Source organism: Phoenix dactylifera, chromosome 1, assembly GCF_051530095.1.
Source record: "Phoenix dactylifera cultivar Ajwa chromosome 1, Ajwa_hap1_PhDact_Kaust_v1.1, whole genome shotgun sequence".
Lineage (NCBI taxonomy): Eukaryota > Viridiplantae > Streptophyta > Magnoliopsida > Arecales > Arecaceae > Phoenix > Phoenix dactylifera.
The window spans coordinates 36932270-36946122 of record NC_143190.1 but is presented as its reverse complement, the minus strand read 5'-3'; the positions used below and the strand labels follow the sequence as shown (position 1 = coordinate 36946122).

The 13853-nt window shown below is 40.4% G+C and overlaps 1 protein-coding gene across 5 annotated transcripts; it reads left to right on the top strand.

The window, feature by feature from the left end:
• Positions 1–453: 453 nt before the first annotated feature.
• On the top strand, positions 454–12187 carry LOC120106776 (putative disease resistance protein RGA4). Of its 5 annotated transcripts, XR_016413167.1 has the most exons (4): positions 454–4265; positions 4482–4738; positions 5116–5376; positions 11893–12187. XR_016413167.1 is itself a non-coding variant. In XM_039119831.3 (3 exons), the coding sequence occupies exons 1-2, from the start codon at positions 1186–1188 to the stop codon at positions 4225–4227; spliced, it is 2967 nt and encodes a 988-aa protein (XP_038975759.3). In that variant the 5' UTR covers positions 1144–1185; the 3' UTR covers positions 4228–4265; positions 5116–6745. The 5 variants fall into 5 exon arrangements, 2 of the variants coding, with proteins under 2 accessions (XP_038975757.3, XP_038975759.3); XR_016413166.1 differs by lacking the exons at positions 4482–4738; positions 11893–12187 and adding an exon at positions 5715–6745 and having other exon boundaries at positions 5116–5662; XR_015987892.2 differs by lacking the exon at positions 11893–12187 and having other exon boundaries at positions 5116–6745.
• The last annotated feature ends 1666 nt before the right edge of the window (positions 12188–13853 follow it).

The following is a 13853-nucleotide window of genomic DNA, read 5'->3' as shown; positions in this document are numbered from 1 at the left end:
CTTTTCTTGCTTAAATCCCACTTCAAACAAACGGATCAAGTGCACGTGTTTAAATATTACAAATTTCTTTGTTAATTTTAGGGCTAAGCAAAACCAAAAATACTATTTTCGGTCCAACAGAATTCCACACGGTTGCACTGAGCCTAAGTTGGGCCCACAATGGGTACGATCCAAATAGGGCCTAATAAGGCTCGACTGAGCCAACTTGGGCTGACAAAGGGTACGACTGAACTGAGCCTAACATGGCTGAACTGGGCCCAAGTTAGGCCCACAATGAACAGAGCACAAGCTTGCCCAGTTCGGCCCACGGTGGGCCGCCTCTTTTTTCTTTTTTTCTTTTCTTTCTCTTTTTTTTTTTTCTTTTCTTCTTCTTTTCTTTTCTTTCTTTCTTTTCCTCTCTTTTTCTTTCTCTTTTTCTTCTTCTTTTTCTTTTCTCTTTCCTTCCTTCTTCCTGTATCTTCCCTAAGCTTCCCTGTTTCCTTTTTTTCTTCTTCTTCTTCTTCTTCTTCCCGTAGCTCTCTCCCTCTCTCTTTTCCTCTCCTCCTCCTCCTCTCTTCTTCCTTTCCTTTTCTTCTTCTCTTCTGCTCCCTTTCTTCTCCCGTGAAGGGAGGAAGGCGAGCTTGGGAGCTATATTTTATTCAATCGATGCATTGGTAGACGCGGTCCACGAGCACGCGGTCTTCAATTGATGCACCTTGACTGTAGGTTTAATCACACCGCTTAAAATTGCAAGCTAGGAAGTAGGCCGAGCGGTCAGGCTTCCTGTCTTCAGGTCACCGAGAACAAGACTACCACTGTGCAGCCGGAGTGTCCTCCAATATGGATCTGGGGATGATCGGAATGATGGTCGGTGGATGGTTTGCAACCTACGTCGGAAATAAACTGGCTGAGAAGTTTTCGCTGCATTTGGACGACCGATATGATCTGCTCACGGGTGCGAAGGCTATGGCGGAGGATGTGAAGGCTAGACTTCCTCGTATCCGAGCCGTGATCCAGGCAGCGGAGGGGAGGCCGATCCGGGACCCAGCTCTGGCCGCATGGCTGAGGCAACTCAAAGATGCTGCCTACGAGGCTGACGACCTGCTGGATGAGTTTGAATTCAAGGAGCTTCATGATAAGCTGCATAGCAAGAGCAAGGTGAGCGACTTCGTAACCCCCGCTGTTAAGCTTCTCAAGCATTTTATAATGTCCGATGATGACCTGAAAAACTTGAAGAATCTTGCGGGAAATCTTGAAAAGATTTATCTTGATATCAATTATATGGAAGAACAATTAAAGGACTACAACTCACAGCAGAGAAGTGTGACCAGAGAGACCAGCTCGATTATCCAGGACATTGTGGTTGGGAGAGACAAAGAGAGAGACATGATATTAGATGTGTTGTTGCATTTAGCTGATGAACCGGAATCTAGCATCAAATGTGGGGCCGGGAGTAGTAGCTATCCGAGTCTTGGTGTTCTTCCTATAGTAGGCATTGGAGGTGTTGGCAAGACTGCTCTGGCTCAACTTATTTATAATGATGAAAGAGTAGCAAGGCATTTTGCGCTGAGAAAGTGGGTCTATGTGTCTGACTATTTTGATGTCAAGCGGATTTCTAAAGAGCTGGTATATGACTCGGTGCACGACGGAATCCCGGACGATATTAGTTTGGATGGCATTCTAGGGAAAGTTGGAGATGCTACGAGGAACAAGAGGTTTTTGTTTGTCCTTGATGATGTGTGGGATGAGACAGGTAGCAAGTGGAGAGAACTCCGTGGTATCTTAACATCTGGAGCGAAAGGAAGCATGGTTCTGGTGACAACACAGAGTCCAGTAGTAGCGGAAGTTATGGGCACGATGGACCCGATAGAATTGAAGAGCCTACAGGAAGATGACTACTGGATACTTTTCGAACATTGTGCGTTCGGTGAAAAAATTCTTGAGAAAGAGCGAAGGGAAAAATTGCAAACAATAGGAAGGAAAATATCTGAAAAACTGCATGGTTTACCTCTAGCTGGAAAGGTACTGGGAAGTTTATTGAACTCGAAACTGGATGAGGATTACTGGAAGACGATCTTAGCAAGTGAGTGGTGGGAACATGAATATGTTTTAGATAATATCCTTCCATCTCTGGCTTTAAGTTACGAACACTTGAATGCAAATCTAAAGCAGTGCTTCGCTTACTGTTCCATATTTCCCAGGGGCTATGTTTTGGAAAAAGATCGGTTAGTCCAGATGTGGATGGCTCAAGGTTTTATCCAGAACAAGAGTCGGGTAAGAATGAGAATGGAAGACATCGGGGGTCAGATATTTGACGAATTAACTAGTAGGTACTTCTTTCTACCAACTCTGAATGACAAGCATGTGATGCATGATCTGATAAGAGAATTGGCAGTTTTTGTTTCGTTGGATGAATGCTTGGTCATCAGCGATGAGAAAGGAGAAATTCCAGAGACAATTCGCCACCTGACTCTGAGGACTGATAGATTGGATGCAATAACCGACACGTGTAGACTTCAAAACCTACGGTCCATTTTATTGTTTGGTGATTATGATTCTGAAAGATTTTACGATTTTCTTGATGGCATGTTAAAACAATCAAAAAGCCTGCGTGTTTTGGATTTATCTTACAGTTCCGTGAAGCTGAAGAAGCTACCGGATGCTATCAGTGGGTTATCACATCTACGATACTTGGATGTCTCCTGCACTAAGATCAAACAGCTGCCCAAATCATTTGGTAGGCTTTGCCATCTTCAAGTTCTGAGGATGCGATCTTGCCATCTTAAAAGGTTACCCGAAGACATGAACAAATTAATCAACTTGCGGCATTTATATGGAGAAGCAGACACAATTTCTCTAATTACTGGGATTGGAGATCTTATTGACCTTCAAGAATTAGAGGAATTCCGAGTCACAAAGAAGAGGCGACATGAGATTGGAGAGTTGAAGGGCTTGAGAAATCTTCGGAGACGGCTTGCGATCAAGAATCTTGAGAATGTCAATAGTAAGAAGGAGGCCATGGAAGCGATGTTGAAAGACAAAGAACACCTAACTGCATTGAATTTAATAAAGAATTTAGATCCAAGAAGTCTTCCTGATGCGGAGACGGAGATATTTGAAGGCCTCCAACCACATCCCAGTCTTAAAGAGCTGAGCATCAAGGGCTATGGAGGTACCAGATTTCCAACTTGGATGGTGGAAAGCAAGTTTCTCAGCAATCTAGAATTTATTTCTCTAGATTATTGTGTCAGGTTGGAGAGTCTGCCGCCACTAGGGCAGCTGCCTGTCCTCAAGGAACTTCATCTTGCCAACATGCATGCTGTAAAACGAATTGGTCGTGAATTTTATGGTGACACTGGTGTGGCATTTCCATCCCTCGAGGTACTAAAATTTAACGACTTCAAGGAATGCGAGGAGTGGTTGGAAGCAGATGGCGCACAATTTTTACCTCGCCTCCATATATTCTACCTCCAAGGTTGCTACAAGCTATGGAAAGTTCCCCTCCTCTTCCTGACCTCATCGCTTGTAGAGCTCCGCATCGGATACTGTGGTGACTTTGGCAATGCACTGCCCGGATGTTTGCAGAGCCTCACCTCTCTCACCGATCTACGGATCAGGGATTACCACTTCCAAGTATCTCTTTGTTTATCAAATTTGAGTTCTCTCAAATATTTGGAGCTTTCGAATTGCCCGGAGATGAAGTTAGTTGGGGGTGGGTTACAGTTCCTTACTACTCTTGAAAGCCTAGATCTCACAGATTGTCCGAAGCTCATCGAGTCCTCAGAGCCTGTGCAGCTCCACGAGCAGCAGGGACTGCGAACTCTCAATGGTCTCACCATAGCCGACACGGTCCTACTTCAAAATCTGTGGATTCTGTTGGGAAGCCTCCCCTCACTGCAGTGGATGCGTATTAATTGGTGTCATGGTATGACCAACTTTACAGGGGAACAGGAGCTATGGTTCCAGCAACTGACATCCCTTCAAGAGCTGGAGATTAATTCCTGCCAGAGCCTTGAAAGCCTACCTTCTTCTTTGAAAAATTTTCCCTCTATCAGGAAGTTACATATACTCGCCTGCCCTAAGGTTAGCTCACTACCAGGGAATGGCTTGTCTACTTCGCTTGAAGGATTACTCATCGATGCATGCCCTTTGTTGAAGGACCGATGCCAAAGAGGAGGAGCTGATTGGCCAAAGATTGCTCACATACCTTTCATACGTATTGATTCCGAAACCATACAAATGCTGTGAAAAGGGAATTCGATGCCACTCCTACAGCCATTCTTCAGGTAACCTTCAAGTTCTGTATAAAGATACATGTACACGTATATATCCTAGTTACATTTTTGCATTGTTTATGTATTAGTGACTCCAGATTACGACTATAAACAAGGATAATAGCTTCACAAAGTCCTTATTTTCTAGCTTTTTTCTTCGTTTTGCTTCGTCAGTTCATATTTCCATGGATTTAAGAAATATCCTCATTATCTTTTTTGATGGAGCAGCGAAACAGCCACCCAGCTTTATTAAGAAAGTAAAATTACAGAGAAGTTATAGGAAGAGGGGGGAGGTGGAAGATTAGAGGTTTGCAGGATCTGGAAACACTAAGATCAGAATAAGAAAACAGAGGATCTGAAAATGCTCTTGCAAGGGAAAAGTATACCAGTCTCTGAAATTCGGCTGAGTAAAACATGAAGATGTAATTTCCTTTTACGGCACTGGATGATGCAATCAAGGGATCTTCATGTCATCTATACCACCTGTTAGTTAATTATTAACATGTTGTTTAAGCATGCATTTAATGTTTCGCTCTATAACTCTTGTTTCAATTGTTCCTTGAAATATACTTGTTGGTGCAAATCTCTGCGAGGAAGCAACTCACCTTGAATTCCTCCGCACAGACTTAAAAAAAAAGTCTATGGTTGCTAGCCATGCATCTGTGACAAGCTTGTTTTAATTAAGAGGTTCACTAGTTCAGCTATTCCTATTGATCTCAGCTAGCCGCCTATGTCTTGCATCTGAGCTTATGCTACTAATATTCACTAGGTTTCTTGAGTTCTGATGGTACTATGTGTTTACAGTTGCTTCATTATGGTGCTAACTTCATGCTGCATTCAATTGTCTCAAATTCTTTCACAGGCACCAGTTCTGGATATTGTAATACAGGTTCGTTTTGTTGGTCAGTTCCAATCCTTGAGCAACTTGTGTGTTGGGGTCTACAGAACTTTCACCAGGTCTCCTTGCGGATCTGCTTTCTATCTGGGAACTTCACAGCCAATGAATTCTTCACATGGAAGCCGAGCCCTCCATGCAAGTCGAGCCTTATCTGAATCCACTGAAGTTGTTTCAAACCGTCCATTATCACCGCATCTGCCTCTGAAGAAGCCACAGCTGAGTGCAGCATATGTTGGATCCTTAATCCAACGTTGGGCTTATATGTGAATAATTATGCATTGCAGACTGTCATATAAGGTTAAACCCATTTAAAAGTGATCTACTAAGGTATGGACTATTTAGGCTTTAATGTATCTGATAGGGTGTGGGCCTTTAATGTGTAGAGACTTAAGGGTTATTCTTATTTTCTATGATGGGCTGAAATAGGAATACCAAAAGGTAATCATAGGAATACCAAAGGTTATCTTAATGGTGGTATACCAAAGGTTATCTTAATGGTGGTATACCAAAGGTTATCTTAATGGTGGTATACCAAAGGTTATCTTAATGGTGGTATACTAAAGGTTATCTTAATGGTGGTTATGGTCCCTGGATCACACGTATGCATGATTCTATTCTGACATCCCATCATCAGATAGAGAACAGGGAGAAGCTAAAAAAAAAAAGGGGATTCTCCATGAGAACGTGTTGATCTAGAAGAACAACCACACGACTCTACAGAGATAGGATTGTTATGGATTCAGGTACGCTTCCGCTTATCAATTATTGATTCTTGGTGATCCAACATGATGGTTCTTGGGATTTAGATGATGGTCTTCATCATTTTTTTTTTTTATGGATCTTGTGAGATTTCTAACAATTGGTATCAGAGCCCTTTCATGTTGAATCATTGAGGATCGAATATATTTTCGATCTATGATTATCTTTTGGTATTGTTTTTTCAAAAGAACAATTTTTGATGGTTTTTGGATCGCAAATTCTCGTGTTTTTGATCTCTAAAACCCCTCGGGATTCTTGTTTTGTTCTGCACGGGCCCTTGTGTTCCCGTGGGTAGGGTTATGAATGTGAAAATCTGAAAGGTTCCCGTGAAAATCTGTTCGTGCCGAACTCGAGTCGACTCCAGGTTACCCCGAGCCGACTCCGGTTCAGGCCGAGACCGCAGACCAAATTGTGGGAATTTTTGGTGCAATTTTTAAATTCAAATATTGGTAAAGTTATATGTATTTTGGGACAAATTAATTGAAGCAACATGTCGCCAAAGTGACCTCTCTTGCGGAAATTAATTTGTTTTGAAATATAAACGGTTGTGTGCATGTAACCTATGTAAATATTGACCGGCCCAAAGGAAGGTTGATATTTGACAAATTTATATGTGCACTTGTGGTAATAAACACGTGATAATAATTCGGTTTTCTATTACATGTGAACAATGAATCAGCCCAAAGGAAGATTTATTGTTTGACATGCTCTTATATCAGTGTTTAATTACTGCGCCAAGGTATCACTTACAAGTTAATATTGTTGTCCAAAGACGAAATATTAATAGAGTGACCGATACCTTGAGATGGGGTTTACCTTTATTTGAATTTATTTATTTATTTATTTTTATTTTTGTTTTGAGACTTATGTGAGCTTGTTTTGTTTGTTTGTTATTCTCTGTTCAGCTTTCACTCCTGCTAATATTACTGCTAGCATCAATTCTATTCCTATGCTGAATGGCACTAACTTCAAGTCTTGGCAAGAGAACCTCTTGATAGTTCTTGGAGTCATGGATATTGACCTTGCGTTAAGGGCTGATTCTCCACCATCTCTTACAGATAAGAGTACCTCTGATGACAAGAGGGAGAAAGAAAGGTGGGAGAGATCAAATCGCATGTGTATGATGATCATGAAGAAAGCCATTCCTGAAGCATTCAGGGGCACAATATCTGAAACAATTACTACGGCTAAGGAGTTCCTTGCAGACATTGAAAAGAGATTTGTCAAGAACGAAAAGGCTGAAATAGTACGCTCTTGACAAGTCTAATTTCAATGAGGTATAAGGGGAAAGGCAATATCAGGGAGTACATCATGGAGATGTCTCATCTTGCTTCCAAGCTGAAAGCACTTAAGCTTGAACTCTCTGAGCACTTGCTGGTGCATCTGGTTTTGATATCCCTTCCGACACAGTTTAATCAGTTTAAGGTGAGCTACAACTGTCAGAAAGAGACTTGGTCTCTGAATGAGCTCATCTCACACTGTGTTCAGGAAGAGGAAAGGCTGAAGCAAGATAAGGTAGAAAGTGCTCACCTGGCCTCAACCTCTAAGGACAAGAACAAGGGACAGAAAAGAAAGAAGGGTAAGGAAGCTGCAGATACAGCATCTCAGAAGAAACAACAAAAGAAATCGGATCAGCCGGCAGGTACTAGTTGTTTCTTCTGTGGAGCTGAAGGGCATCAGAAGAAGCATTGCACCAACTATCACGCATGGCGTGCTAAGAAAGGTATGCTTCTTAATTTGGTTTGTTCTGAGGTTAATTTAACTTCGGTACCTAGACACACATGGTGGATAGATTCTGGTGCAACCACTCACATCAGTGTGTCTATGCAGGGTTGCCTGAGTTGCCGAGAGACAAGTGATGGTGAAAGATACATCTATGTGGGCGATGGCAAGACAGTTCGAGTTGAGGCAATAGGAAAATTTAGATTATTGTTAAAGACTGGATTTTATTTGGATCTTAATGAAACTTTTGTTGTACCGTCTTTTAGACGGAATTTGATTTCTGTTTCTGTTTTGGACAAATTTGGTTATTCTTGTTCATTTGGAAATGGAAAATTCAGTTTGTTTCATGATTCAAAATTGGTTGGATCTGGTTCTTTGTCAAGCTACGATAATCTTTATTTAATTGATACAATTACCTCATTTAGTGAATCCCTGCAATTAAGTACACGAGGTATAAAGAGAAAATTAACCGATGAGAATTCAGCTGCGTTATGGCACAAGAGATTAGGTCATATCTCCAGAAGGAGAATAGAGAGACTTGTGTCAGACGACATTCTGGACCCCTTAGATTTTACAGATTTTGATGTTTGTGTTAACTGTATAAAGGGAAAACAAACCAATAAAAGGAGATTTGTAGCCAACAGGACTTTGGACGTCTTAGAACTTATACATACGGATATTTGTGGGCCATTCCCTACGATTGCTTGGAATGGTCAACAATATTTTATAACGTTCATAGACGATTTTTCTAGATATGGCTACATTTATCTCATTTACGAAAAGGCACAGTCGCTGGATATGTTCAAAAATTATAAGGCTGAAGTTGAGAACCAACTAAGCAAAAGGATTAAAAGCGTCAGATCTGACCGTGGTGGTGAGTACTATGGCAGATATGACGGTTCAGGTGAACAACGTCCAGGACCTTTTGCTAAGTTCCTAGAGGAATGCGGTATCGTCCCGCAGTACACTATGCCGGGTTCGCCCACTATGAATGGTGTTGCTGAAAGACGAAACAGGACGCTTAAAGACATGGTGAGGAGTATGATTTGTCATTCTACCTTACCAGATTCACTCTGGGGAGAAGCACTTAAGACTGCAGCATATATCCTTAACAGGGTTCCAACTAAAGCAACTGCCAAAACCCCTTATGAACTTTGGACAGGCAAGAAGCCTAGTTTAAAGCACTTGCACATTTGGGGATGTCCAGCTGAGGCAAGGCCTTATAGGCCTAATGAAAAGAAACTGGACTCAAGGACGGTGAGTTGCTATTTTATTGGATACTCTGAAAGATCCAGGGGGTACAAGTTTTATGATCCCACGACTAAGTCGATTTTCGAGTCAGGAAATGCCCGGTTCTTTGAGGATGTCGAGTTTGCGGGGGGAGATACAGTTAGGGACTTTGTCTTTGAAGAGGAATATATTGATATTCCCACAGATGCTATTGGCATTGTTCAGGATTCTATTCCTGACCTTGTTCAAGATGCAATAGATCAAGACAATGTCGGAGAACCCTCCATTCAAGAAATTGTTCCAGAAGAACAAACTCTACCACCTCAAGATCCTATGCCATTAAGGAGATCCACTAGAGAAAGGAGAAGTGCAGTGCCAGATGATTACATTGTATTTCTCCAAGAATATGAGGTAGATATTGGAGTGATGGAAGATGATCCGATCAACTTCCATCAAGCCATGGAGAGTTCTAACTCTCAAAAGTGGATAGATGCCATGAATGAGGAGATAAAGTCCATGAAGGACAATGACGTGTGGGAACTTGTCCCATTGCCTGAAGGTGCGAAACCCATTGGTTGCAAATGGATATTTAAGACCAAGAGGGATTCGAAAGGCGATGTGGAGAGGTTCAAGGCTCGTCTTGTCGCAAAAGGTTTTACACAGAAAAAAGGCATCGACTATAAAGAGACTTTCTCTCCAGTTTCTTCGAAAGACTCTTTTAGGATTATAATGGCATTAGTGGCGCATTTCAATCTTGAGTTACATCAGATGGATGTGAAGACAGCGTTTCTCAATGGTAATATTGATGAGACGATCTATATGGTGCAGCCAGAAAACTTTATGTCAAGAGACCCAAAGAATATGGTCTGCAAACTTAAGAAATCCATCTATGGGCTCAAACAAGCATCTAGACAATGGTATTTCAAGTTTCATCAAGTGATCATCTCCTTTGGTTTTGAGATGAATTTGGTCGATGATTGCATATACCATAAGTTCTGTGGGAGTAAGTATATTTTTCTGGTTTTATATGTTGATGACATTTTGCTTGCCAGCAACGATATAGGCTTATTGCACGAAACCAAGAGATTTCTAGCTAAGAATTTTGAGATGAAAGATCTTGGTGACGCCTCTTTTGTATTAGGTATACAGATACACCGGGATCGCTCCCGAGGTATTCTAGGATTATCACAAAAGGGCTATATCGAAAGGGTTCTCAAGAGATATGGCATGCAGGATTGTAAACCAGGAGATACCCCTGTGGCTAAGGGAGATAAGTTTAGTCTCAATCAGTGCCCTAAGAATGATTTTGAGAAAAAGGAAATGCAGAAGATTCCTTATGCGTCAGCAATAGGAAGTCTGATGTATGCTCAGGTTTGTACGCGTCCGGATATTGCGTACGTTACTGGGATGTTAGGAAGGTATTTAAGCAATCCAGGAGTAGACCATTGGAAAGCAGCCAAACGAGTCATGCGGTACTTACAGAGAACAAAAGACTACATGCTCATGTATCGGAGGTCAGATCAGCTTGAGATCGTTGGGTATACTGACTCTGATTTTGCTGGATGCCAAGATAGTTTGAAATCTACATCGGGCTATATATATCTGCTAGCTGGAGGTGCTGTCTCCTGGAAGAGTGCTAAACAGTCTCTTATAGCCTCCTCTACCATGGCGGCAGAGTTCATAGCGTGTTATGAGGCGTCCAATCACGGAATATGGCTGCGGAATTTTGTCACGGGGCTGCACATAGTGGACGATATTGAAAGACCACTCAAGTTATTTTGTGACAATAAGTCAGCAGTGCTATATTCCAATAACAACAGGAGCTCGACGAAGTCGAAGCATATTGACATCAAGTTCCTAGTTGTCAAGGAAAGAGTTCAGAGTGGACAGTTGTCTATAGAGCACATCGGTACAAACTCCATGGTTGCAGATCCGCTTACTAAGGGATTGCCACCTAAAGTGTTTCATGAGCACACTGCTCGTATGGGTGTCATATCATTTCAGGATATTTGGTTTTAGTGAGAGTTTGTAATTATAGATGTTGCTCTAACAAAGACTTATTTTTCAGTCATTACAGTCTGTAAATATTTTCTGCAGAAATAAAGTTTTGGTTTATTCACACTCTGATTTTGGTATGGTTTGATCTCACTAAAGTTAAGACGGACCAGTTGGAAATAGGCATGTTAAGATCACATTACATGAAATTTCCATGCTACACAACCACATCATAATCCATGTCATTCAGTTGTATTGGCATACGTGACCATTGATGGGTCGAGTTACGACAGTTGTAACAAAGGCCGCTTTGATCCTATGTTGGTATGATTGATGGACCGGATTGGTTATAGATACATTTCGGTAATGACAGCAAAGTTGAGCTCGTACGGTTATTTTTACAATGCATAATTATAAGGTTACACATATAGTCCAAGTGGGAGATTGTTGGATCCTTAATCCAACGTTGGGCTTATATGTGAATAATTATGCATTGCAGACTGTCATATAAGGTTAAACCCATTTAAAAGTGATCTACTAAGGTATGGACTATTTAGGCTTTAATGTATCTGATAGGGTGTGGGCCTTTAATGTGTAGAGACTTAAGGGTTATTCTTATTTTCTATGATGGGCTGAAATAGGAATACCAAAAGGTAATCATAGGAATACCAAAGGTTATCTTAATGGTGGTATACCAAAGGTTATCTTAATGGTGGTATACCAAAGGTTATCTTAATGGTGGTATACCAAAGGTTATCTTAATGGTGGTATACCAAAGGTTATCTTAATGGTGGTATACTAAAGGTTATCTTAATGGTGGTTATGGTCCCTGGATCACACGTATGCATGATTCTATTCTGACATCCCATCATCAGATAGAGAACAGGGAGAAGCTAAAAAAAAAAGGGGATTCTCCATGAGAACGTGTTGATCTAGAAGAACAACCACACGACTCTACAGAGATAGGATTGTTATGGATTCAGGTACGCTTCCGCTTATCAATTATTGATATGGATCTTGTGAGATTTCTAACAGCATATTCAATTTCGCATCTTTTATTTGGAGCTTCTGTAGCATCCTCTATCTTGTTAATTCCTGCTGCGCTATGAAGTTTTGCCTTTTGTATGTTGTATGAAAGCCAATTTCTGAAGTTGCTTCCAAGAGAGCTTTTTCACAATCTATTGAAACCAAATATCTGGATCTGCCTGCAGATGATAAACCCAGAGTATGGCATTCAGACTGGAACAGGTTCATGTTTTATTTGCAAATAACCATCCAGAATAAGTAGGAACGTGATGCTAACAATATCAATTTTCTAATTGTTTTTTCACTTTGGCTATTTATGTTTTTCATTGTGTTGAAATTAGATTGTACTCATTTTGCGAATAACTGTGGCAATGCCATTTTCTGCCTTTGAACCTGGAACCTCTCCCCAGTGCATGCTGAGAGCAGAGTGCGATGCCAACAAGCAGATCAAAATTCTGTTGGCCCCAAGATATGTATTCAGGTGTTTTGGTCCACCCTTACCTTTTGCAGTTTTCTCCTCTCTAGATATGTCACGCCCCAAATCCGGATCATGACACGGCCGTACTATTGCAATCTTATGCACACAATAACACGAAGCCACTTAAAATTTCATAATAAAAATAAATAGTTTCATTTACTAGTGTCATAACATTATTAATGAAGTTGGAACAGTACAGAGCTTCTAAAATTAATTATTACATGACATTTTAGTTATCCCAACCCTGAATAACACCAAGCCCCTTGCTCCTAGTAGTCTTAATCATCTGTAGAAAAAAAATAGATGAAAAGATATGAGCTACACAGCTCAGTAAGTAAACAGGTACTATCTTATTGGATCAAGTACAATTATGCCAATGCAGTGATTAAAAAGCCAACAGTTGTAGTAAAATAAAACATTTTATAGATGATATACACAAATTAGGTCATAAAGCAATGCATGATCCATCCATGAAAGTTCATAACCATGATAATGCAAGTCATATAGAAATATTGTGATTTATCCATACTTTATAAAACATACTCTCAGACGGATGTGCTGCTATGGTCACTATAATCCCGTGACAGGGCCTGTTAATCTTAGTCGACTAATTCTGTTATTCGTTACCAACTTTAACCTCTTGGCAGAGGGCCTGTTATTCTTTGGATGCTAGCTCCAGGGTGTCGACTGGCCTCTATTTCTAGAGGTGGTCATAGCTATCTGAGAGTTCATAAATCATATTCTTTTTCTTTCATAAATCATAATCATCATAAATAGGTTGGAAAATGATAAATGGCATTATATAATTTAAAATGCATAAACATGCCACAAATATCATTTTTCATACAGTCTAACATAATCATAATTTTAAAACTCATACACCATCAAATATTTATGAAGGATGCTCTTTAATCAAATTCATGAATCACATGCAATCATATACTTGATCCTAATTTTGAGAAAAATATATCATAACCAATATATTTTCATAATTATAAATAAACAGTAATTTAAAAAACTTTAAGATCAGTACCAAGGTTACTTACAGCAATTTGCTTTTCAATTTCTTACGTCCGGATGACAAATCCTTGATCACCTAAATAAATCACATAGGGGTCACATTATTCTCTATTTATTTCATAATTTTCTAATTTATCATAACATGAATTTACTTGCTTGGATCTCAAGTCCAATTTACTTAATTTAGAGCCCTTGGCCTCGATTTAGAACCAGATTGGGTTCACGTAGGTCAATTGGATCTTTAATTAAAGAATTGGGCTCGGTTCCTGATTGGGTCTAGCCCTATCGGGTCAATTTGGTCTTCTGATTATGTTATTGGGCTCAATTTCAAGTCCAATTAGGTTTAATTTTGGTCTGGGATCAATGTGGCTCATCTAGGCTTGAGTCAGGGTCAGCCAAAGTCAATTCGGTCTCAATTTAGTTAAACTGGTTTTGAATTGGGCTTGATTCATATTCAATTTGGGTCTGCTGA